The 25,050-nt window shown below is 38.5% G+C and overlaps 1 protein-coding gene across 1 annotated transcript in view; it reads right to left on the reverse strand.

Annotated features, from left to right (window-relative positions):
* LOC126471205 (KICSTOR complex protein SZT2-like) overlaps positions 1-25,050 on the reverse strand; it is a 199,769-nt gene that overhangs the window by 132,392 nt on the left and 42,327 nt on the right. Inside the window, exon 6 of the mRNA XM_050099319.1 lies at positions 3,919-4,056. Within this exon, the coding sequence (XP_049955276.1) occupies positions 3,919-4,056 (138 nt within the window). The remainder of the gene's footprint in view (positions 1-3,918; positions 4,057-25,050) is intronic.

The following is a 25,050-nucleotide window of genomic DNA, read 5'->3' on the forward strand; positions in this document are numbered from 1 at the left end:
ATTGTGCTGGATGTACACATAGATTTGATTTAATGCTAATACTTCCATCATTTTTAAGTTTAAGCAGTATTATGATTACCTGTCACTTGTAAACTTGATTTGTACATCCTTATATTACTACATATATACTCCTTTATTATGCCGGGGCCTGAAGATGGCAAAATGAAGTGCCAAAACTGGTTGCGTTTAAAATAAAATAAAATATCCTAAAGTAAACGGCTGTTGGTAAAGCTTATTGACTTGAAAAATTTATGAAGATATTCCAGTGTAGTTGGTACCAATATTGTTGTTTATACTGTTCAAAAACTATGTGTAGCAATGGAAATAAAGATGATTCATACTGATGCAGATATTGCAGCGAGGATGATGTACAAGTTGTACGACTGCCACACTCCACACCTGCACGTGTTAGTATTTATTAATTTTTATGTTGGGCCTGTGTAGCAACAAGTTTCTAGACAAGATTTTTTAAATAAAACCTTGCCAAAAAACTAATTCAGCTGACCTTCCCCCAAAATTTCAGACCGTTATCTTTTATATCTTTTCTCTTATGCCTGCAACCACACCATTTACAAAGTAACCTACCAATGAAGAACAGTACAAGCATTTAGAGACTTACTTAGCAGCTAATTCTCCCCATATATGTACCAAAAATTTGCCAGGATAAACAAATAAATAAAACTAAATAAAATGTTATTATTGGCTTTGATGAAATTGTACACCACTTCCACACTTCACACCTTTTGCCACCATCCCTCTGCATTTCCTGTCGCTGTATCCAATAAAATTAGAAAACAGTGTGACCAACACTTCAAAACAAAATCAAACTTTTCATTACTAAAAATATCCAGGACTATGTTGATGTGATAACCACTGAACACAAGACGGAGGTCTACCCATACACAGACACTTTGATTTTGTTAACAAAAATTCATTATCACTGATGAATGTGTTCTATAGCATGAAAATCGGTTTGCTCTTGCAACAACTCTGTCACTTGGCTCACACCCCAAGACATTACTGGTTTACAATACTGCAAACATTTATTTTCATTATAAAACACATCTTCCTCCAGCATGTACAATATATGACCAATTCTACCCAAATCATCATCCCTTAACTAACTTGTCGTCCCCTCCTAATACGAGAGTATTTCGGAGAGTAAAGATACACCGTACGCCAGAGGAACAGAAGAGTTTTGGCGAGCAAGTTGGCAACACTGGTGTTAACCTTGAACCGTTAGCTCTCTCCTCGCAGTCATTCGGCAGTTGAACATTGCTTCTGGTTGGAGTAGTTCGTGTTTAAAATGGCTCTGCCGATTCAGAATCCCGCCAAATGCGAAGTGTACTCAGTCATATGTTTTCTTTATGGAAAAGGTCAGCGACCAGCGGATATTCACAAAGAAATTGTTTCTGTTTATGGGAACATTATGAATCGACAAAATGTAACAAAATGGTGTCATCATTTCTCTGAAGGTAGGACCAACGTTCATGACGAACAAAGAACAGGTCAGCCATCTGTGATCTCTGATGCCCTTCTTCGGAGAACGGAGGAAGCAATTCGTGTGAATAGACGTCTCACATTGAACGAATTGCATCAGATCACACCGATGACAACTCTTTATGACATTGTGATTGTCAAGTTAGGGTACAGGAAATTGTGTACGTGCTGGGTTCCAAAACTGTTAACAGAAGAACATTAAAAGAAAAGGATGGGCTTTGCATTCGACTTCCTCTCACGCTATGCTGAAGCAGGTGATGAGTTCCTTGATCACATTGTGGCAGGTGACGAGACGTGGGTTCAAAACGTCGATTTCAGTGAAGAAAATCATGGCTTCTGTTTTTTGGGACAGACAAGGCATTCTTCTGTTGGAATTTATGCCTCCTGGAATGACAATTAATGCTGTTGCATATTGCCAGACTTTGAAACGTCTTTGAAGGGCAATTCAAAACAAACACAGAGGAATGCTGAGACAAGTGGAGTCCACTTGCTTCATGACAACATTCGGCCTCACACAGCACTCGTAACCAAAGCACTACTCAAACAATTCAAATGGGATGTATTGGATCATCTGCCATACAGACCAGACCTTGCACCCACCGACTTCCATGTCTTCCATTACCTGAAGTCAAACCTTGGTGGAAAATCATTCCACAATGATGAAGAGATCAAAGATGAAGTTGAAATGTGGTTCCGACAACAGGCAGCAACCTTCTATGGCTGTGGGATACAAAAGCCTGTGCACCAACTTAACAAATGTTTGGATAACGGGGGTGATTATGTCGAAAAATAACAAATAATCCAGTTAATAAGATGTAACTGACGTTTTCTAAATAAATGTTCTATTTAAGGACTGCGGGTCATTGTATCTTTACTTTTCGAAATGCCCTCATACTTTTACTTTCCACAATCATTTTCTTGCTAGCGTGCTTCAATACATTCACCCACATTTGGGCTTGTGGATTTTCTGTCTCTCCATTCTCTTATCTCCAAACCTATTACATCCTAGATCCTATTTCTTCACAGTTTTATTTCTTTCTCAGTCACATCCACAGCTTTCCAGACTAAGCATTAACCACTCGGAACATAGATTAGGGTTTGATGGAAGGCTATAGTCATGTATGGCAATATTTATGCCATAACAGGTATGGTGTGAAATCACATAAGAGGTATGCACCCATTTTTAAGTAATTTGATGGTTGTATCAGTGCTGTAATGGACACTATAAAAAATACGTCCAAGTCACAGAGTGTGTGGTGACTACTTCCTCTAATAACGTGTTTCGGTTTATACAGCATCAGATCACTTAAGATTAAGGAGAACACACCATTCAAAGGAATGGGGCCATATATTTTACTCATAAAACACAAAATTTTCATACTGTCTTATACGTAAGACACATGACTCCAAACCTGTGTGTGACATGTTCTCCTTAACCTTGATTAATCTGATGATTTATAAATCAAAACACATCTCTACAGAACCTTTGACTTACATGTATTTTTTATAGCATCCATTATAGCACTGATATGATCTTCAAAATATTTATGCCAATAAAGATTAAGCATTAACTTACTTGGCTAAGGATTTGGAAGGGACTCGGCCATTGCATTGAAGATACACTCTCAGTGTTTCTCTAGAATTATTTAAGGACATTGGAGAAATTTTAAACTGGGTTTGCTTGATATGGATTTGAATTCCAGTCCTTAAATATGAAACCAGTGTCATCTCTTCATTTCTGGCTGTAGAAATTCATGCTTTGAGAAGTTTGCAATTTTATGTTTATTTCTGAGTGCTCCTTGTGGTCAGCCCACAGTCATGTGTACAACTCAATTGCATATTGTATATCATTATTAAAAATGAAACAATAAATACTGCACATCATTATAAATGAACCTACAAAGTAAAGGTAAAAATAATTGCCATTTGGTACTGATAGCTGGTGAAAAGAGACATGGAGTGTGTTGTGGAAAAGAAATTATATTAGTTTGAAGTGTATGCATAAAGAAGATAGCACAAAAGTTCATTATTATGTTAGATGTAAGGAAACGGCACTGCTAACATATGAATCACACAGTTTCTTATTCTACAGAAAAAATTGGTATGAGGAAAGACAACCATTCACCATACAGAAACTGCAGGGGTAGTGCATCGGCATATAAAAAAGGGTGCTAATTTCAGTAGCTCGACTATGAAACTTGCTCTGTTGAACATGTCAATCACCCAAGAAAGGTAGTGAACCCAAGTTCAATAGCTGAGCTACAGTGGTCAACGACCTCCTCTGATGCGCCTTTACACTTATCCTCCCCATACAATGAGCTGCTGCCTTCTCCTACAACAATTCTAAAACTTCTCACAAAAATATAAGCACAAGGTAAAGTTGTTTCAATTACTGATTCTAGTAACTACATTACATACTCTAATTGTTTCCACTCTTTCATATGCAATACCCGCTACTTCGGCCACAATGTTTTCTAGCTCCAGAAGCTGCTGTTGAACAGTTTTAAGAAATATTTCTAAATTTTCTTCAGTAATTTCCCAGCCTTGAACCAGCACCTGGAACAATTTTCAAAAATTTGTACTTGACTGTGCATGCACATCAACCATTATTCAACTATATATTTAAAATTAAGAATTTTTTCAGCTTGTCATATTTTCATATGAGTGACTAGTTTTGTATGGACCAGCTGCAATATTCTTTGTTGTCAGAACTTTCCCAAGATTACCATAAAGTGTGGGGCAGCACTTACATTAAAAGATTACAACACTATCAATAAAGTCACTCTACTTCATACAAGAAAAAAAGATAAATGTGGTATGACACAAATTAACTAAAAAATTCAATGCTACATGCTCAAGTTGTAGTGTGCAGTATGGGTAAAAGATAATTGCATGTATTATACCTCTTGTAATCTATAATTAAATGAAAATACATTCTGAGCAATCATCTTATTGCATATGAGAGGAGCAGGTTTCAAGTGCACTTTCATTAAGATAATGGTATTTTATAATACAAATCACAAAACAGAAAAAGGAGAATATGATGGCATGGAGTTGACTATTAGCCAAACAGGTTGATCACTGATGTGATTTCACAACACATCAGCAACTGCTGCCCATTAAGGACTTTCAGCTGTGATGGCCTGATATCCACAAATGACTGCTTCATTTAATTTCTCTGATTTTGGTGACTGGGCAAGTGGCTGGAACCTGCATATAATAGCAGGGAATGGTTGTAGTAGTTTTGAAAGTGATGCAAACAGTGAAGGCTTCACCCTTCAGGTCAGCTGTAGTTATCTGGCAAGCATAGGACTACCTTTTCATTCGATTTCTTCTTGTGGAATAGTCGCTGAACACTCTTCTTCTTTCTTTATGCTAGGATACAACATATCCAGGGTGTACATAATGAAAATATACTGGTGTACTGTCCTACATTCTCCATGTGTGTATTTTTCTGTATGCTGATCAAACTGGTGAAGGAGTTGGCTGTATTTGTGTCATCAAGAACTTTGACTGATGGTTGTAGCACAAGTCTGATGGTTTCTAACACCACTCCTCCATTACGGCCTGTTTTGAAGAGATCAGTATCGATGATCAGCAAATCTCTTTTGAATTAATAATGACACTTCACTGGGAGACTGGGTTTGAGATTCATCGCCGTTACTTTTGGCTGTACGAATTCAACACCAACAGATGTCAAAAAATCTTTTATCTCTGGCTATTTGTCATATTATCAATGCAAGATCTTGATGGTCTTCTACCATGACTGTCATCAGAACAATATTTAGAAATATGTTGAAAATCCTTCTTTGTACACTTTTCAAGTGCACTGCCTCAATTTGCTGTCACCATCTAATGAAGACGCAGTTGTGGTGACATCTTTTACACTGAAGAGTCAAAGAAAACTGGTACACCTGCCTAATATCGTGTAGGGCCCCCATGAGCATGCAGAAGTGCCGCAACATGATGTGGCATGGGCTCTACCAATGCCTGAAGTAGTGCTGGAGGGTACTGACACCATGAATCCTGCAGGGTTCAGGACTGTCCATAAATCCGTAAGAGTATGAGGGGGTGGAGATCTCTTCTGAACACCATGTTACAAGATGCTCAATAATGTTCATGTCTGGGGAGTTTGGTGGCCAGCGGAAGTGTTTAAACTCGGAAGCGTGTTCCTGGAGCCACTCTGTAGCAATTCTGGACATGTGGGATGTTGCATTGTCCTTGCTGAAATTGCCAACATCTGTCGGAATGCACAATGGATATGAATGGATGCAGGTGATCAGACAAGAAGCTTACATATGTGTCACCTGTCAAGAGTCGTATCTAGATGCCAGGGGTCCCATATCACTCCAACTGTACACGCCCCACACCATTACAGTGCCTCCACCTGCTTGAACAGTCCCTGCTGACACGCAGGCTCCGTGGATTCATGAGTTTGTCTCCATACCCGTACATGCCAGTGCACTCGATACAATTTGAAAAGAGACTTGTCCGACCAGGCAACATATTTCCAGTCATAAAGAGCCCAATGTTGGAGTTGACTGTCACAGGTGACGCATAAAGCTTTGTGTCATGCAATCATCAGTCGGCCTTCAGCTCTGAAAGCTCATATTGATGATGTTTCGTTGAATGGTTCACACACTGACACTCGTTGATGGCCCAGCATTGAATTCTGCAGATATTTACGGCAGGGTTGCACTTCTGTCACACTGAATGATTCTCTTCAGTTGTCGTTAGTTCTGTTCTTGCAGGATCGTTTTCCAGCAGTGATGTTGGAGATTTTATGTTTTATTGGATTCTTAATGCTCACAGTACACTCTTGAAATGGTCGTATGGGAAAGTTCTTCATCGCTACCTCAGAGATGCTGTGTCCCATCACTTGTGTGTCGACTATAACACCATGTTCAAACTCACCTAAATCTTGATAACCTGCCATTGTAGCAGCAGTAACTGATCCAACAACTGCACCAGACACTTGTTGTCTTATATAGGCGTTGCCGACCACAGCACCGTATTCTGCCTGTTTATATATCTCTGTATTTGATTACACATGCTTATAGCAGTTTCTTTGGCACTTCAGTGTGCATATGCTAATTGTCTCCTAATTTCCATCTGAAATTTTTTCCGGCTCTTGAGCATTTCCACATTGTTGATGAATCACTCTTGGGTGGTAGCATTCAAGTAAAAGTAGACACTGGCAAGGTAGGTCATGTCATCCCACCTGTTGCACTTAGTGACACAGTCAAAACCCTTTAGCTATTTAGTCAGATCCTGGCCAGCATCATCTGAAAACATTACTGCTAGCTGATGTGCATCTGACTCAACCATTATTTGGTATGTGTGGTCCTGCCCACGAAGGCAGCGGCATTTGCACTGCTTTGTCAGAGCTAAGGTGGTATCGACATATAACTTAGCCAGTGTAGCCACCAAACTTTGTAACATAGAATCCATAATACAGTATCACTTGCAAGGAAATAGCCATCAACCACAACAAACATTTCACACTGACAGCACATTTATTGAGTACACATGAAGCATACACAGATCTGTACTTCCTGCCTCAGCAGCAAGTCCTCCTGTTTATACATATAAAGAATGTTCTACCATATTACAGTATCCCAAAAATACTCCCTTTGTCAAAATAGATCCAGGACAGTTCCTTTTTTTTTATTTCTGAGTTTGAAATACTAAAGAGTAAGAAATGTTTGTGTGTTACCTGGTGGGTTTGTGTCCTTAAAATGACCTTGGTCATGTTTCCATGCAAACTCACTAGATTGCTGGGTTGTGCTTAGCAACACACTGTTTGGGTTCTTGGCGCAATAGTTACAGTGACACAATGGATGCCGATTGTGAGCAAAGAGTGAACATTAAGTTCCGCATTTAGCTCATGAAGATCGGGAAAACCTCTAATGAAACGTGGACAATGATTGAGTAAGCATATGCAGGCAAGGCGCTTTCATGAAATAGTGTTTTCGAGTGGCACAAAAGGATTTGTGAAGGCAGAGATTCAGTGCAAGATGATCCCACAGCTGGGCACCCATCTATAGTACAGACGTTGAGCATGTAAGGCAGTTATTGCAAGAAGACCGTCACGTAACTGTGCGTGCGATATTGGAAGAACTTAATTTGAATTGTGATGGTTGCCATAAGATTTTACACAAATATTTATGGAAATGGAAACTTAATGCAAAACTCATCCCTCACACACTAACAGATGAACGGAAAGAGGAAAGACAAAGAATTTCTATGGAACTACTGGATAGAGCCGGATGTGATCCCACATTTCTGTCAAAGATTATGGCTGAGGATGAAAGTCTGTGCTACCAGTATGATCTTCACACAAAGTTTCAAAGCGCAGAATGGTGGATTCATGGAGTGCGGGATAGTGGATTCATGGATCACCAGACTCAAAATAGTCAAATGACAACCTTTGAGAATAAAGACAATGCTGATTGCACTCTTCAGTTGTAAAGGACTAGTTCACGATATGTATGTTCCTCCAGGTCAAACAGTGAACCAAATTCTTTACATCAAAATCTTGAAACGTTTCAAAAAGCAATTTGGCATCGCTGCCCTGACTTCTAGTATTCCCAGGAATTCTCAGGACTGGTTCTTACTGCACGACAATGCAAGACCCCATAATGCTTTATCTGTTATTGAGTATCTGGCCAGAATTTCTGTCACTGTCATCCCACATCTGCCATACTCAACCAACCTCTCGCATTGTGATTCTTTTGTGTTTCCACAAGTGAAAAGGTGACTGAAACAAAAATTTCATTGAGATATCACAGGCATCTATCACACTGTGACAAATGAGCTTACAAGCACTGCTGTGAAAATTTTCCTGCTTGCTTCCAAGACCTCCAGAAACACTGGCAGCTGTGTAGAGATAGTCAAGGGGACTACTTCGATGAAGAGCTAGGTTCATTATCTCGTAAGTGCAATGTTCTATTTTATTAAAAACCTGTCCTTGAACTTTTCTGACAAAGGGAGTATAAGTAAGTCCCAGAATCTTCTAGAAATCACAAATCTTAAAATGATAAATAACTGCAGGAATCAACCATTGTCACCAACCGGCGACTATAGCTGCTACACCACGTAGGATGACATTTTGCATGCAGCAATATTTTAAATGTAAAGCAAAAGTACAAAAATATAAAACTGTCAAGTTACAGCATAAAAATATAAAGATGTTTTACTCTTTATTTTATACCTTTACATTAGTTGCCTTGGTTACGTATGCTTTTGGAAATACTACCTACAGAGAACATCAGTGTGCTCAAAATTAATTGAATAAGTCACAAAAGACAGAATAACTAGTTACAGGCATAAATACAACCTTCTAACAGAGCACAGTTTGGTTTACAATGTGGAAGAAGTACAATATTGTTCACTGCAGAGTTCACGAAAATGGTACTTGAGGATCTAGGCAAAGATGACTGTTTCACAGGCATAGTCTTAGACTTGGCCATGGCTTTTGACACTACTGGCCATAAAATATCACTAAACAAACTAGAAGCACTAGGAGTATGATGAATAGCAAATGAGTGGTTCCAGTCTTCCATGGAAAAGTATGGTGAAAAAAAAAAACACCGAGAGTTCACATATCTGCTGATGATACACTTTTAACTAAACAAGTGTCAAACAAGAAACATATATACACAGGTGTGCATCAAGATAGTATACTGAGTCAAATTCTGCTCTTAATACACACAGCAATGACTTTCCAGGCAGTATAAGACACAGAGAAAAAGTTATCTTTGCTGATTACAGTGACGTCACTACCACTGATAAAACACCAGAACTTCTAATGAAGGAGGCAACTGAAAGCATCAAAGAGGTTTACAATTGGACAGTAGGTAATAAATTAACATTGAATATAAAGAAAACATACAACATGCACTTCATCACCAAGAGGGAAAACAACTCTGTTCCATTAAGCACAGATTACATGAAATTAAATGTCATATGGCATTTTTAGCTGGGAAATTCTACAGGGAGGGTTCAACCACTAAATTCCAAAGGGTGTTCTTCCTCTACATACATTGGCCCCTTTATTTGGAGTTATGAGAGAGCTGTGTTGTATGTGTATTTGCAGAGTGTAGGTGAGTGGAGTAGATGTGTGTATAGTGCAGTATTATGTTAGTGTTGTATGATGATGAGAGAAAGGAGAGAGTGAAACCCAGTGCTGACTCATAGCCTGACCTCTCAAATAGCATTACGGGAGCTGACAAGATTAACATCCCCATCCAATGGATGGATCACAATCAACAGTGTCATGTGTCCTCAATTCATGAGACACTGTGAAAAGGTTTGGTGGAATTTAATCCAGGGAATTGGCACAAAAACTGGTGATTTAGGAATTTTACATCACCAGCTCTCTTTTTGCCAGCCAAATACTGGCAATGAAAATTTCATCCACCAGCAGGCTTCAAACCAACTTACCTCCGAGTCCCGTGCCACTGCACGGCATACATTAGCAATCTCAGTCATAGAGGCAAGTTAAGCACAGACAATAAAGCTTCAGGTTGTGTGAAAAACACAAAGTTCTGATTGTCACTTGAAATGAACACACAAAGATATTGGTAAAAAGAATGTCATCAGCATGTTACACTCTTAGGGTTCTACCATCGATTTGTAACAGCCAAGGTCTTGTGATGACATATTATTCCTACATACATGCAATTCTTAGCTATGGGGGTTCTTTTCTGTGGATTAAAGACACAAAATATGGGTAAAGTTTTTAAACTTGAGGAAAAGGCCATAACAATGAAGACCTTCTTTCTTAATGATGAGTTACCCCAGGACATTATTCTATTTGACATCATTGAATGAAAAATATGCAAAAATGTCAACTTACTGATCTGTCTCTCCTCAAGACTTGCAGTGATTCTAAGTGCAAATGTGGCTGAACTAAGTTGTTTTAGGAGTTAAAAAAAATCTTCTTTGCGTTTAAATTCTCATTGATATGGACAACTAAAAATTTAGAAGTTTGCACTCTATTTATTATTTCTTCACCAATTGTTACACTTATCATTGGGGTAGTACCCTTAGATGTGTAGAACTGGATGTCACGTCTTTTTAAAATTGAGAGTGAGATCATTCACAGAAAATCAGTTAATGACAGTTTTAAGAACTTTGTTTACCGTTTCTTCTGTTTCTATATGTATGCTTGGATCGATTACAATACTAGTGTCATCTGCTTGTTGTGATTAGACATAAGAACATTTACATATATGAGAAACAATAGTGGACCTAATCTTGAGCCTTGTGGAACCCCATAAATCATTTTTCCCTGGATAGAAGAATCATCCCTCCTTACATCTGGTTGAATTACTAAGTGCAACTTTCTGCATTCCTTTAGTTAGAAATGACATTATCAATTGGTTGGCCATGCCATCAATCCCATAAAACTCGGTTTATCTCAGAGACTATTGCAATCACACAGTCAAATTCCTTAGCTAGATCACAGAAAACACCAATCAATGCTATTTTGTTATTTAATACTTGTAAAATTTGGTGAGTGAATGTGTAAATTATATTCTGAAATCCAAACTATGATTTACAGAGCATATTACAGTTGCTCAATTGGGATAATATTCTTGAATATGAGGTCAATAGTGAAACAGGTCAATAGTTACTGACATCTCACCTATAACTTTTCTTACAGAGGGTTTTAACAATGGCATATTTCAATCTCTCTGGAAAAATAACTTAAGTTAGTGATGTATTACATATTTCATATAAGACAGGGCTTATTATATGGAACTAATCTTTAGTATGCTGCTGTAAACACCTTCAAACCCAGATGAGTTTTTATTTTTGAGAGAATACATAATTTTCTTTGTTTCAGAGGGCAAAGTTGATAATTTTATAAGAGTTACTTTTTCAACATACTGCTATGATTTTTCTCTTGTATCAGTTGTTTGTCCATATATTTTTGATTTATTTAAGAAATGATTATTAAATACATTTGCTACCTGTGATTCATAATTTACAGTGCTTCCATTTAATGCAATAGTGATGTTATCCTCTTTTTTGAATGAGTGTCCTGTCTCTAGTTTCGCGCCATTCCATATAGCCTTAAGTTCTGTTGTCAGAATTACTGATTTCTGATTTAATGCGCATGTTCCTTGGTTTTTTAATAACTTTTCTTAGTAATTTTGAGTAATTTTTTTAGTGTGCAACTACTGCAGGATCTCTCATTGCTCTTGCCAATAGATACATACAGGTAAGTCGTTCACTAACAGTGGTACAATTGTGGAACAAGACCAAATTTGGGCTCACATTTAGCAAGAAAAAAATAAACAAAGAAACCTCAAAACAGCATTTCCTATCAGGGAATAAAATTGTATGATAAACTGTCAAAGGAAATGAAAAAGATTACTAACATATATCCGTTTAAAAAGACAGCTAAAATATATTTCATAAGTAATGTATGCCACAAAATTAACAGTTGCTTAGAGGATTCGAAGTGCTAGTTAATAATGAAAGGGGGAAATTCCAATACCCTGTCACATTACAATACATGACAACAACATAGTGCTGTTACCAGAAAATCTTGTGCCAAGATCTATAGTGCATGACAGTAATGTCTTACCATTCTCCCGAGTCCAACACCTTATTCTTCATGGGGAGTATGCCAACTCATTTTTCAGGCAGACTGAACAGACGTGGAGACGTGCATTAGCCATAGAAGCAGCATGTTTATGGGGCTGGAATCAGTTTTCCAAAGAGACTGAAGGGAATGCAAGGCATGTTCATGGTCTCGGAGTCACCAGCGAGTGTCCATAGTTTGTGCAGAGATACAATTAAAAACTATGTTTTATAAGTTATCTTGTGGAATCAAAAGAATATTGTACAATAGGGGTAAACCAAATGTGGCAGTGCAGTTGTTGAGACACAGATCTCATATTCAGGAGGACGGAGTTTGTCATCCTGATTTACCACCCTATCATCCTGAGCCCATAAGGATCACTGGATGCGGATATGGAGGGACACATGGTCAGCACACCACTCTTACCGCCCCTGTTAGTTTTTGTGACCAGAGCAGCTACTTCTCAATCAAGTAGATCCTCAAGTGGCCTTACAAGGGCTGAGAGCACCATGCTTGCCAACAGTGCTCGGCCAACACAGACTGTGACCCATCCTAGTTCTAGCCTAGCCCAACACCGCTTAACTTCAGTGATCTGAAGGGAACCAGTGTTACCACTAGTGCAAGGGCATTGGTCATCCTGACTTAGATTTTCCTACATCATTTCACGCAAATGCCAAGACAGACTCTCTACCTAGGCAATGGCCGACCACAAGTACTGTCCTAAAAACATATTTATGCATTCTATGTGTGTGTACCTTTGCGATATTTACTTTTTATTGTATCCTATATCATTGTAAAATGATTCTTGGATGAATGAATGAACGAATAAATAAATAAACAAAAAGTATTACACTGTGCAGAGAGAAAATTGTTTTTGTAATGATGATAAAGTTAAACATATAATAATAATAACAATAATAATAATCCAGAATGACTTTTCACTCTGCAGAGGAATGTGAGCTGGTATGATAGGCAAAGCTCCCAGGTTTGAGTCCAGTTCAAATAATTCATACATAATATAAAAATGTATGTATGTATTTATGTTCCACATCTCCTCCGAAACCATTCTACCAACTTGAACCAAACTTGGTCACATATCACTTCCTGAAAAGAAGTGCTGTGGGGGTAAGAATCACCTACCTATCAAAGGGGTGGGGGTGAAAAAGAAGTGTAGCCCATGATCCACAAATACTCAGACTTTATTTGTCCAGTATTTGCGAATGAGAGCACTTAGTAACTTGCAACAAACATTACACAATTTCAAACCTTTACAAATCTTTTTCTCACCAACAACCCCAAAAAATAATGTAAGAAAAAGGTTTATTTCTTACTACATTTTTGGTATTCATGCAGTAAAACTGTCATATATTTTAATTTATTACTTCTGTACTACTAATTGTATTCACAACACATTTTGCAGACCATATTCACATACACATTGAGACCCGCCAGGATAGCCAAGAGTGCTAATACGCTGCCTCCTGGACTCAGGTAGGCGTGCCGGCCCTGGATCAAATCTGCCCGGCAGATTAACGATGAGGGCCGGTGTGCCAGCCAGCCTGGATATGATTTTTAGGTGGTTTTCCACATACCACTAGGTGAATACTGGGCTGGTCCTAACATTCCACCTCAGTTACACAACTCACAGACATTTAAAACATTTCCACACTATTTCATGATTTACACTAGACACAAGACAGCTGTGGTACACTGATTCCATCCCGAGGGGTACGGGGTAGCAGCAGGAAGGACATCCAGCTACCCCTTCAAATTCCATGACAAATCCGATTGTAACAGTGCCGACCCTGTGCAAACTGCAGGAAAAAGGCTCAAGCAAAAGAAGGAGATTCACATATACCATTGAATGCACCTGCAAAACTATAGCATAAACTCCAAGGGTGAAATTCATTAGAGGTACAAGTGAACTGAACATGTGACATACACTAAATATATGGGAAATACATGTTATCTGTGCGTATGTGGGCAAAACAATGGATAAAATGCTCCTCCTAAATCCCTGAATCAATTTTAAGCTAACTTGGTATACATACTACTTACCATCCCGGGGGGGGGGGGGGGGGGGGGGCAGGGGAGTGATATACTGTGAAGGTAGGAACCAGCAATCTGCTATTGGGGGGTGGGGGTGATAAGATGGACAGAGAAAGGGGTAGGAGATGATGGACAGACAAAGAGGGAGACGGGGAAATGGACACAGATAAGGGGAAGGAGGAGATGGACAGAGAGAGGGGAATGGGGGAAATTGTCAGAGAAATGGAAGAGGAGGAGAGGGAGGGGGGAGGGGAAGGAAGAGATCGACCTACAGGGGATGAGAAGGAAATGGGGGAGGCAGAGCTGGACATAGGGTAAAGGAGCAAATGGACAGAAGGGGGAGGAGCAGATGGACAAAGGAAAGAGGAATAGAGAGACAGAGACAGGGGGAAGAAGAGATGGATTGAGACAGGGGGAGAAAGAGATGGACAGAGAAATGTAAGAGGATTAGATGGACTGAGAGAGGGGGGAGAGGAAATGGACTGAGAGAGAGGGGAGAGGAAATGGACAGAGAGAGGGAAGAGAAGGACATGACTAGAGGGGGGAGGGGGAGGGGGGAGGAGGAGGAGGAGAAAGAGGGATGGGGAGGAGGAGAAAGAGGGATGGGGAGGAGGAGAAAGGGGGAGGGGGAAGGGGAAAAAGAGGGTGGGGAGGAAAGAGAAAGGGGAGGGGGAGGAGGAGGAGAAAGAGGGAGGGGGAGGGGGAGGGGGAGGAAAGAGGGAGGGGGAGGAAAGAGAAAGGGTGAAGGAGGAGATTAACTAACAGAAGATTGGAATAAATACATACCCATGCAATGCTGGGTACTCCGGTAGTCATTACAATAATGTTAGTCTTATTAACAGTGGTTCAATAGATGATGTACACTGGAGAAATTAATATATTTAATGACATATCTTGGAATGGCCACCCTCAGAACTTTTAGAGTATTTCTGGGTTTTTTTTCTAATGTCTCTCTACATCTCACAGCAGCATTTCTCCAGTATTTCTGTGATGCCCTCACACAGACTAAGCAAATCAACTGTCAAGCCCTTCACTGTGTCATGTGGTAATGCAATTTGATAAGGGTTCCAAACTGGGAAAAAAAATGTGCAACCTCCCTGCATCTAACAGATACTGGTGTTGTTAATGGGCCTTTTATATACCAGGTGTCTTGGAAAATGGTTTAAGGTATTAAAAGTGGGTTTTTGAAAAGTAGTACATTATAGGATGAGTGATTTTCTCCATGGTAAACACTAAATAGATTTTTATCTAGTATAATACTGGAGTAACTACTTTTTAATGGTACCAGGTAACGATATTATTACTATTTGCAGCCATTTTACTCAGTTGCTAACAATAACTTAATTATGTTTTATTAGAAAGATACGAAAACTTTCATCTTTTCAACAGAAATTTATTTTTGTGTACCAAAAATAGTTCATCTATTCATGTTAGGCATCTTCAGTGGTCTATAATACATATTAAATTATTTAATTATATATCTTTATGTGATTCTTTGGCACTTTGTTTGGATCTAGCTATTTCTATTTACAATTATATATTTGCGTATTTTACTTAGAGTCATTTTTGTGTCTTGTTCATCCTGCCATATGTTACTCTATATGTGCTAAATGCACATGGTTTACGTTTCTAAAATATGTATAATAAAATAATTCTGTGGATATTATAGACCAATGAAATGAAATGTGCATATGGAATTTGTTGCTGGGATTCTCCTTCTTGGGAATTCAGCTGCCTGATGCAAGTCTCTTTATCTGACACCATTTCAGCGACTTGTCCATCGATGATGATGATGATGATGATGGTTACGATGACAACACATGCCCCCAGTCCTGAGTGGACCATTCCAAACTCAGCCAGGTATCGAAATCGGGGTTCTGTGATTTAGAGTCAGCAATGCTAGCTACAAGACCAAGAGCAGCTGACACAGACCACTGAAGATGCCTAACATGAATAGGTGAAACATTTCTGGAACTCAAAAATAAATTTCAGTTGCAAGAGACAGAAGTTTCCTTATCTTCATGAAAAAACATAACTGAAGGTACCTGGTACATTTGTAAAGTAATCGGTGCTCTCAAAAAAGGAAGTATCATGACATTATGGGTATCATTGTGGTCTTCAGCTGAAAGGCTGATTTGATGCATGTATCTCCATGCTTGTCCATCCCACTCAAGTATCTCCATCTTTGCATAATTACTGCAGCCTATGTCCTCTTGACCCTACTTATTGCAGTCAAGCTTTGATCTCCATAAACAATTTTCATCTTTCACACTTCTTACAATAAAAAAGTAGTCCTTGACACCTCAAGATGGACAATATCAATCTATCCCTTCTTTTAGTCTAGTTGTATCATAAACCCATTTTCAATACTGTTTGATTCAGTACTACATTTCTTTATCTATCCATCTAATTTTCAGTATTCCTCTGTAACTCTATATTTCAAAAGCTTCTAGTCTCCTCTTGTCTGCATCATTTATCAAACATTTTTCACTGCCACATAAGGCTGCTCCAGACAAATACTTTCAGAAAAGATTTCCTAAAACTTAGACTTACATTCAGCTTTGAAATATTTCCCTTTTACAAAAACACTTTTTTTGCCAATTGTACTCTACATTTTATATCCTCTTCAGTTTTCTCGTGTCCATTTTTTCTGCCCAAATAGCAAACCTTATCTACTATTTTGTGTGTCTCATTTCATACTCTAATTCTCTCAGCATTACTTGGTTCAATTTGACTACACCCCCACCATTGTTTTACTTTTGATGGTGTTTATTTTATAACCTCTTTTCAAGTCACTGTTCATTCTATTCTACTGATCTTGCCAAGTCCTCTGCTGTCTCTCTCACAAATACAATGTCATTGCGAAACATTTTTATTTCTTCTCCCTGAACTTTAATTCCCTTTGCCAACTTTTGCTTTGTTTCCTTTATATTTGTATTCCTCTTTGTCAAATCCATTTAATGTATTTTTACATCTCCTTTCATCAATTAAAACTGATATATTGTGTGTTATCCAAGGATTCCAATTGGGCTTTTTTTGCCTAGTTGGTTTCCTGCTGCCTTTACTATTTCACCTCAAAAAGTTACCCAGTCGTCTTCTATGATATTTCTTTTGTCGTTTTCAGTTAGTTGTCCATTAGTGCTGCCTTTGAAATTCTCAACAATTGCTGATTTCTTGTAACTTATCCAGATCCCATCTTCTAAATTTCCTACCTTGCTGCAATTTCTTCAGCTTTAAATTGCATTCCACAACTAATAAATTTTGGTCAGGGTCCACATCCATATTTTTGCAATTTTGAAATCTCTATTTCACTATTACATAATGTCAAACTTTTCTGTGCCTCCAAGTCTCTCGCACATATACTCTCTTCTTTCATGATTATCAGCAGTAATTAAGTATCGGCAAATATTAAACTGTGCATTGTGCAAAATTCTAGCAGGTGGTTCGTCCTTTCATTCTTATCCCTTACTCCATGTTCTCATACTTTTTTATTTATCTTTCTTTTCCTACGATCAAATTTAAGTCCCTCGTCACAATTAGATTTTCATCTCCATTACTGAACTGCACAATTAATTGTTCACCAACATACATATTTTTCAATCTCTTCGTCATCTTCACAGCTAGTATGCATATATACTTACAATGCTTCACAATAGCTAAATATGTGTGGGAATTGAATGTTTGGTCTAATCTCCATCTCCCCCCTCTCTCTGTCCATCTCCTCCTCCTCCTCCATCTGTCTGTCTACCACCTCCTCCTCCCTCTCTCTGGTATGCTACTCTTCCTCCCTCTCCCAGTCCATCTCCTTCTCCCCGTCCATCTCCTCCTCCCCTCTCTCTGTCAATTTCCTCCCTCCCGTACTCTACGTTCATATCCACCTCCCATCTCTGTCCACCTCCTCTTCTCCCTGACTTTGAACCTTGTTCACTTGTATTGCAAAGAAAACCTTGATAGGGAACTGGAGTCACTTAAAATGAATGGATAAATCGACTGTGATCATTGGTATACAGCGTATGAGAGAGACCTCTCAAGCTGCTGGATCTGTGAGGATAGTAGAGTCAATGAGAGTATTTTGTATGGTTTTACTCTGTGAATGGGTAGAATTGCAAAGTTTCAGATGATTCAGAACCCATAGCAGTATTCTAATCATACACTACGAATATTAGTTTCATGTTTTCTGTTAAAACCGACTGCAAGGAATAAAATGAAACAGTATATTGTCATGTATAGAAATTCTGTTTAAAATTATATATAAGGAGAAAGACTATATAAAGGTGAAAAATCTATCTAATGGTTTAAATTCTCTGACATTGTAGTTAAAATTGACTGCGAGAAAGAAAACTGAACCACTCACTTTTACAGCACAGCTCATCATTTTGTTTTCGTAGCTGATTTTAACACAAAACCTGTGCAAGTGTACAGTGTTGTTTAAAAAATATATAGGCAATGGACATCTCAATGTTTATCAGAGCATTGCGCAAAAGTTTGAAGTAAATCGATACATATCTTTTTGAGAGTCTTCCTATCAATATTTCCTCTTATATATAGTTTATGTCCATTTGAATGTTTAGTAGATTATCATGTAAAAATCTTAGGTAAATCTGCGAGCAACTTTTTGAAATTTTTTGCTAGCAAAGTTTGCCCTTTATACATTATCCATATTTATATATCATACATATTAAAATATGTAGCCTATGCCTGCCCCAATGTTTATTAGAACAACATACAAAAATCTGAATTAAATCGGTCAAGAACTTTTTGACATTTTTGTCAACAACTTATCCCTTTTATATATTACATAGATACTTATATACCATATACATTAAAAATATGTAGTCTATGTCCGTTCAGACATTTGTTAGAGTATTGTGTAAAAATCTGAAGTAAACAAGACAAGAACTTTTCGACACTGGACTACGAGTGATCCTTATATAGTAGTATAAATTACTGCAGTGGGTCATGGGTTTATGTCTATCCTCGCTACAATCCATCCACTATACCATCCATAGTAGTTTACCCACACAAACCATTTCTTTATTCATAATTAGACCTACTCCTGCATAATTCCTATTTGAGGTTTGTGTTGATAACCCTGGGCCCACTTGACCTGATAGCCTGTTCTTCCTGCCACTGCATTTCAATAATCCCCACTATATGTAACTTCAAGACTTCCCTCTCTAGCTATCCAATTAAGGGATCTAACACTGCACATTTGGAAGCATAGTTGTCTTATTATTAACCCATACAGTAGACCTTCATGTCCTTCCTGCAGAGTTACATAGCAAGGCCATGTCGGCTAATGTTAGATATCAACCAACCATCCAGACTGTTGCCCCTGCAATTAACGAAAAGGCTACTGCCTCTCTTCAACAATTATATGTTAGTCTGGGCTTTCAACATATAACTCTCCAATGTGGTTCCACCTGCATTACACCTGCCTGTATCACGGAAGCATGTAAGCCACACCATTGTGGCAAGGTCCAGTGCCCTACATTTGTGCATCACTATCAGTGAAACAGCATTGATTGCATTGGATTGTTTGGGGGAAGAGACCAAACAGCGAGGTCATCAGTCTCATTGGATTAGGAAAGGATGGGGAAGGAAGTCGGCCGTGCCCTTTCAAAGGAACCATCCCGGCATTTGCCTGGAGTGATTTAGGGGAATCACGGAAAACCTAAATCAGGACGGCCAGATGCGGGATTGAACCGTCGTCCTCCCGAATGCGAGTCCAGTGTGCTAACCACTGCGCCACCTCGCTCGGTGAAACAGCATTGAGTCAGCCACGTTTACCTTCATATTTTGCATATTGCCCTCAAATTTTTTGGACAATGTTCATTGTGAATTTCTGCATCTGATTATAATCCTCATGAGCTTTCAAGAGCCATTACATAAATATACTTCATGTCCTTTAAAACTATCAGAGTTGCTTCAGTGGCTTTGAAGATTAAAAAGTTATGAGTCAACTATGCAGCAAAATATTACTTTTTCTTTCTCAGTAGCATTGATCACTGTTACTCTATCAAAAGAAGAAGAAGAAGGGCCTCAATGACGATGATGAGGACGACGACGACGTCACCACCACCACCACCACCAACAACAACAACAACAAAGAGGAGTCCTTTTTCATGTTTTGTATGGATAAATGGTGATGGTGTCCTCTTGGGTAAAATATTCTGGAGATAAAATAGTTCCCTATCTGGATCTTCGCGCAAGGACTACTCAGGAGGATGTCATCATCAGGAGAAACAAAACTGGCATTCTACGGATTGGATCATGAAATGTTAGTTTCCTTAATCACATAGGTAGGTTAGAAAATTTAAAAATGAAAATGAATATGTTGAAGTTAGATACAGGGGGGATTAGTGAAGTTCGGTGGCATAAGGAAGAGGACATCGATCTGGTGAATACGCATTGATAAATACAAAATCAAATAGGTGTAATGCAGGAGTAGGCTCAATAATGAATAAGACAATAGAAATGAATGTCATAGTGAACATATTACCATAGCCACGATACATACGAAGCCCACATCCAGCACAGTAGTAAAAGTTTATACGCCAACTTGCTCCACAGAAGATGAAGAGATTGAAGAAATGTGTGATGAGATAAAAGAAATTATTTAGATAGTTAATGGAGATGAAAATTTAATTGTGATGGGGGACTGGAATTTGATAGTAGGAAAAGGAAGAGAAGGAAGAATTGTAGGTCAATATGGACTGGGGGAAGGAATGAAAGAGGAAACCACACGGTAGAATTCTGCACAGCATATAATTTAATCACTGCTAACACTTGGTTTAAGAATCATGAAACATAGCTGTATATGTGGAAGAGACATGGACACACTGGAAGATTTCAAACTGATTATGCAATGGTAAAACAGAGATTTAAGAAGCAAACCAGATTTTAAATTGTAACACATTTCCAGGGGCAGATTTCGACTCTGACCACAATTTATTGGTTATGAACTGTAGACTGAAACTAAAAAACTTGGCAACGGTTGAAATTAAGGAGATGGGGCCAGGATAGGTTGAAAGAACCAGAGGTTGTTGGGAGTTTCAGAGGGAGCATTAGGGAATGACTGACTGGAACAGGGGAAAGGAATACGGTAGAAGACGAATTGGTACCTTTCAGGCATAAAATATTGAAGGCAGCAGAGGATTAAATTGGTAAAAAGACAAGGCCTAGTAGAAATCCTTGGATATCACAGGAGATATTGAATTTAATTGATGAAAGGAAAAAATATAAAAATGTAGCAAATGAAGAAGGCAACAGGGAATACAAATGTCTAAAAAATGAGACTGACAGGAAGTGCAAAATGGCTAGATAGGAATGGCTAGAGGGTACATGTAAGGATTTAGAAACATACTTAACTAAGGGAAAGATACATATACCACCAAAGGAAAATTAGAGATGCCTTTGAAGAAAAAGAGAAGCAGCTGTATGAATATCAAGAGCTCAGACAGAAAACCAGTCCTGAGCAAAGAAGGGAAAGCTGAAAGGTGGAAGGAATGTGTAGAGGGTCTATACATGGGAGATGAATTTGAAGACAATATTATAAAAATGGAAGAGGACATAGATGAAGATGATATGCATGATATCATACTGCAAGAATTTGACAGAACACTGGAAGACCTAAATTGAATCAAGGTACTGGGAGTAGAGGACATTCCATCTGAACTACTGACAGGCTTGGGAGAGTCAGCCATGACAAAGATCTTGGTGCGGAATGAAATAATTCCAATTCTGAAGAAAGCATGTGCTGACAGGTGTGAATATTACCCAATTATCAGTTTAATAAGTCATAGTTGCAAAATACTAACACAAATTCTTTGCAGAAGAATGGAAAAACTAGTAGAAGCAGACCTTGCGGAAGATCAGTTTGGATTCTGGAGAAATGTAGGAACACGCAAGGCAATACTGACCCTACAGATTCTCTTAAAAGATAATTTAAGGAAGGTGTAAACCTACATTTACAGCATCTGTAGGCTTTGAGAAAGCTTTTCACAATGTTGAGTGGAATACACACTTTGAAATTCTGAAGGTAGCAGGGATAAAATACAGGGAGTGAAAGGCTATTTACAACTTGTACAGAAACCAAACAGCAGTTATAAGAACTGAGGGGCACGAAAGAGAAGGAGTGGTCAAGAAGGGAGTAAGACAGGGTTGTAGCCTATCCCCGATGTTATTCAATCTGTACACTGAACAAGCATAAATTGTAGAGGGAGATCAAGAGATGAATACAGTAAGCAGATTCAGAAGTATGTAAGGTGCAGTAGTTACTTGGAGATGAAGAGGCTTGCACAGGATCAAGTAGCATGGAGAGCTCTATAAAAGCAGCCTTCGGAATAGAGACCACAACAACAATAATATCCCTCAGGAGGACACCCAACAACTATATCCATCAATCAATGCCAAGTCAAATAACTGCTTGCATAAGGGCCAGAGTTGGACCAATGCATTACTGACTTGCTCAGTTTGTGAAGCTCTTTCTTTTGAATAAATCATCCAACTTTTCTTAAATTGTAATCACTTCTTTATCTGTACATGTGCATATGAACATCACATCTGTTGATTTCCAAACTATTCATATAATTCCTTTGTGGTGCATATCTATCTCTCTCTCTCTCTCTCTCTCTCTCTCTCTCTCTCTCTCTCTCTCTCTCCCCCCCCCCCCCTTAAGTGTACCTTCGCAAAAAACCAAAACAGTTATACAGCAAGGGATTCCTAGATTGCTAAGCACAAAGCAGGTCAGGTTTTCACAATCTGTAAGTCACTATATTTTACTATGTAGCATAGTCCTATGTGATGTGTAATAGTCCAAACTTTATAGGTTTATTATATGAATTATTTTCCTATTTAAAGTAAGCTGTAATAATTTACAATCAGTTTTGAGGCATGCATATAGGCTTATGTGGAAAGAGTCAGTAAGCATAAAAGTCTTTTGAATATAAAGCCATATCATACTGTAAAGTAACTGCCACAGACATTTCAGCCATTTTTGTAGTGGCCTTCTTTGTCACCATCACAGTAAACCAATAGAACTAGAGGAGACCATTGCAACCACAGCCAAAACATTGGTGACCCTCACTTTACAATGTGACATGGCTCTATGCCCACACAACTATTATGTTAATTTCGAGACAGTCTGCACAATCAATGCCAAAAATGGAGAGTAACTGTCTATTCTACTTGCTAGTAATTTGAGCAATAGCTAAAACCTGGGAAAAATAGTTATCTTCATCTTCCCACTTAGTGAAAACCCGAGTAAGAACCCCTTCATCCAATTGGTCACTTTCACTGCGTGCACAACCTGAGTAGGTAATGGCCTAAAAATCTTATTTCTGTTTTATTAAGGAGAGATTTACTATTCATAATAGGTAAACTGAATCAGCTTTTCAGACTTGGGACGCTGCTGGGCCTGTTACATGTCATGAGAACCAAAGTGTGATTCTCTTCAGTATTTATGAGAACAGAGGTGAATTTTTAAAATATTATTACAATACGAATATCTTTTGTATAAATATGATTCTGTGTAGGTCCTGTCTAAATAGGATGACTAATAGTTAATCTACAGGTGGTTGAATGAGTGTTGAAACCTACTGTGTCTTACTGTTGTGTCTTACTGTTCTAATGTAGATGTGTTTCTTCCTATTCTTACTGTTCATGTACAGTGTAACTAAGGGGAAAGCCTTTATCCAGCCCACCAGTGCCCAGATTAATGTGGATAACCACCTGAAAAACATATTTAAGCTGCCAGAAAAACTGATTTGGAACAATGTGGGTTCAAATCATGACAGTATTCACCTCCATGCTCTGACTGTCCTGACATGTTACTGCATAGCCATCCCAGTAGGTTATCAATTTTCTTATTGAGATGAGACAGAAAAAACATGGAGCAATATTTTACTATGGGGTGTTTCACATATGACGCAAGCGTGGAGCCTGGCACTGAACGGGAACCAATATTGGGGAGGCACACTCCACTTGCTGCATATACTCTGGCTCTTCCTTGGACTGTGACAAAAGCACATTGGATTTAGCTGAGAATAGACTTGAGAAGTTAAGAGTGACGCCAAAAAAAGCTCCATGAAAATCATTGCACCAACCACAACTTCAGGCAGCTATATTGGTAGCATCTGGACACAGACTCAAACTGAACGCAGACAAAATAGCAGTATTGCATGAACTGATCAATTCAGATACTGTTGTTCAATATCCGTACTGAAACTGGCAACCACAGTCTGTACATTATGGAGAGGTTGATCCTGAAATGATCTTTTTTTCTGAGGAAGCATGTCTGCAGTAACTGGGATATGTGGACTCGCTGAACAATCGACACTGGAGTTCTGAAAATTCTCTTCAGCTACATCAAGAGGCTCTGCACAATGTGAAAACAGGATTGTGGCATGCAATTAATGTAATATAAATTCCTGGACTGCTCTCTTTCAACCAAACCATGATACTTCTGATAGGTATGTGACCACTGCAGCCTTTTCTTCAGAGAACTAAAAACTAACAAAAATACCCACGGCTGTTTCACACATGACAGTCCAAAAGCACACATCGCTAATGCATCTACAACGGTATTATGAGGTGTTTTTGATGATCAGAACTACCTTTGCATTGTAAATGAAACACATGGTTTTTACCAGGTACTTGTCCAAAGAATGGTTTTTCCTTGTAATGTGAATTGAGCTAACAAATTAACTGTGTCAAGTAGCCTGAGCATCTTGATCAATGGATACTATGTTGGGCAGTTAAGGATCAAAAATCAAATTACAGTACATAGCAGTTCTTAGTGCATACATTAGTGAAAAAACTGTTATTAGTTGTTACCTTCATATATTACCCGGGTGTAAAATATCATGTTTGAAAAAAATATGAGTGCATATTGCTAACAGGGA

Source organism: Schistocerca serialis, chromosome 3 (assembly GCF_023864345.2).
Source record: "Schistocerca serialis cubense isolate TAMUIC-IGC-003099 chromosome 3, iqSchSeri2.2, whole genome shotgun sequence".
NCBI lineage: Eukaryota > Metazoa > Arthropoda > Insecta > Orthoptera > Acrididae > Schistocerca > Schistocerca serialis.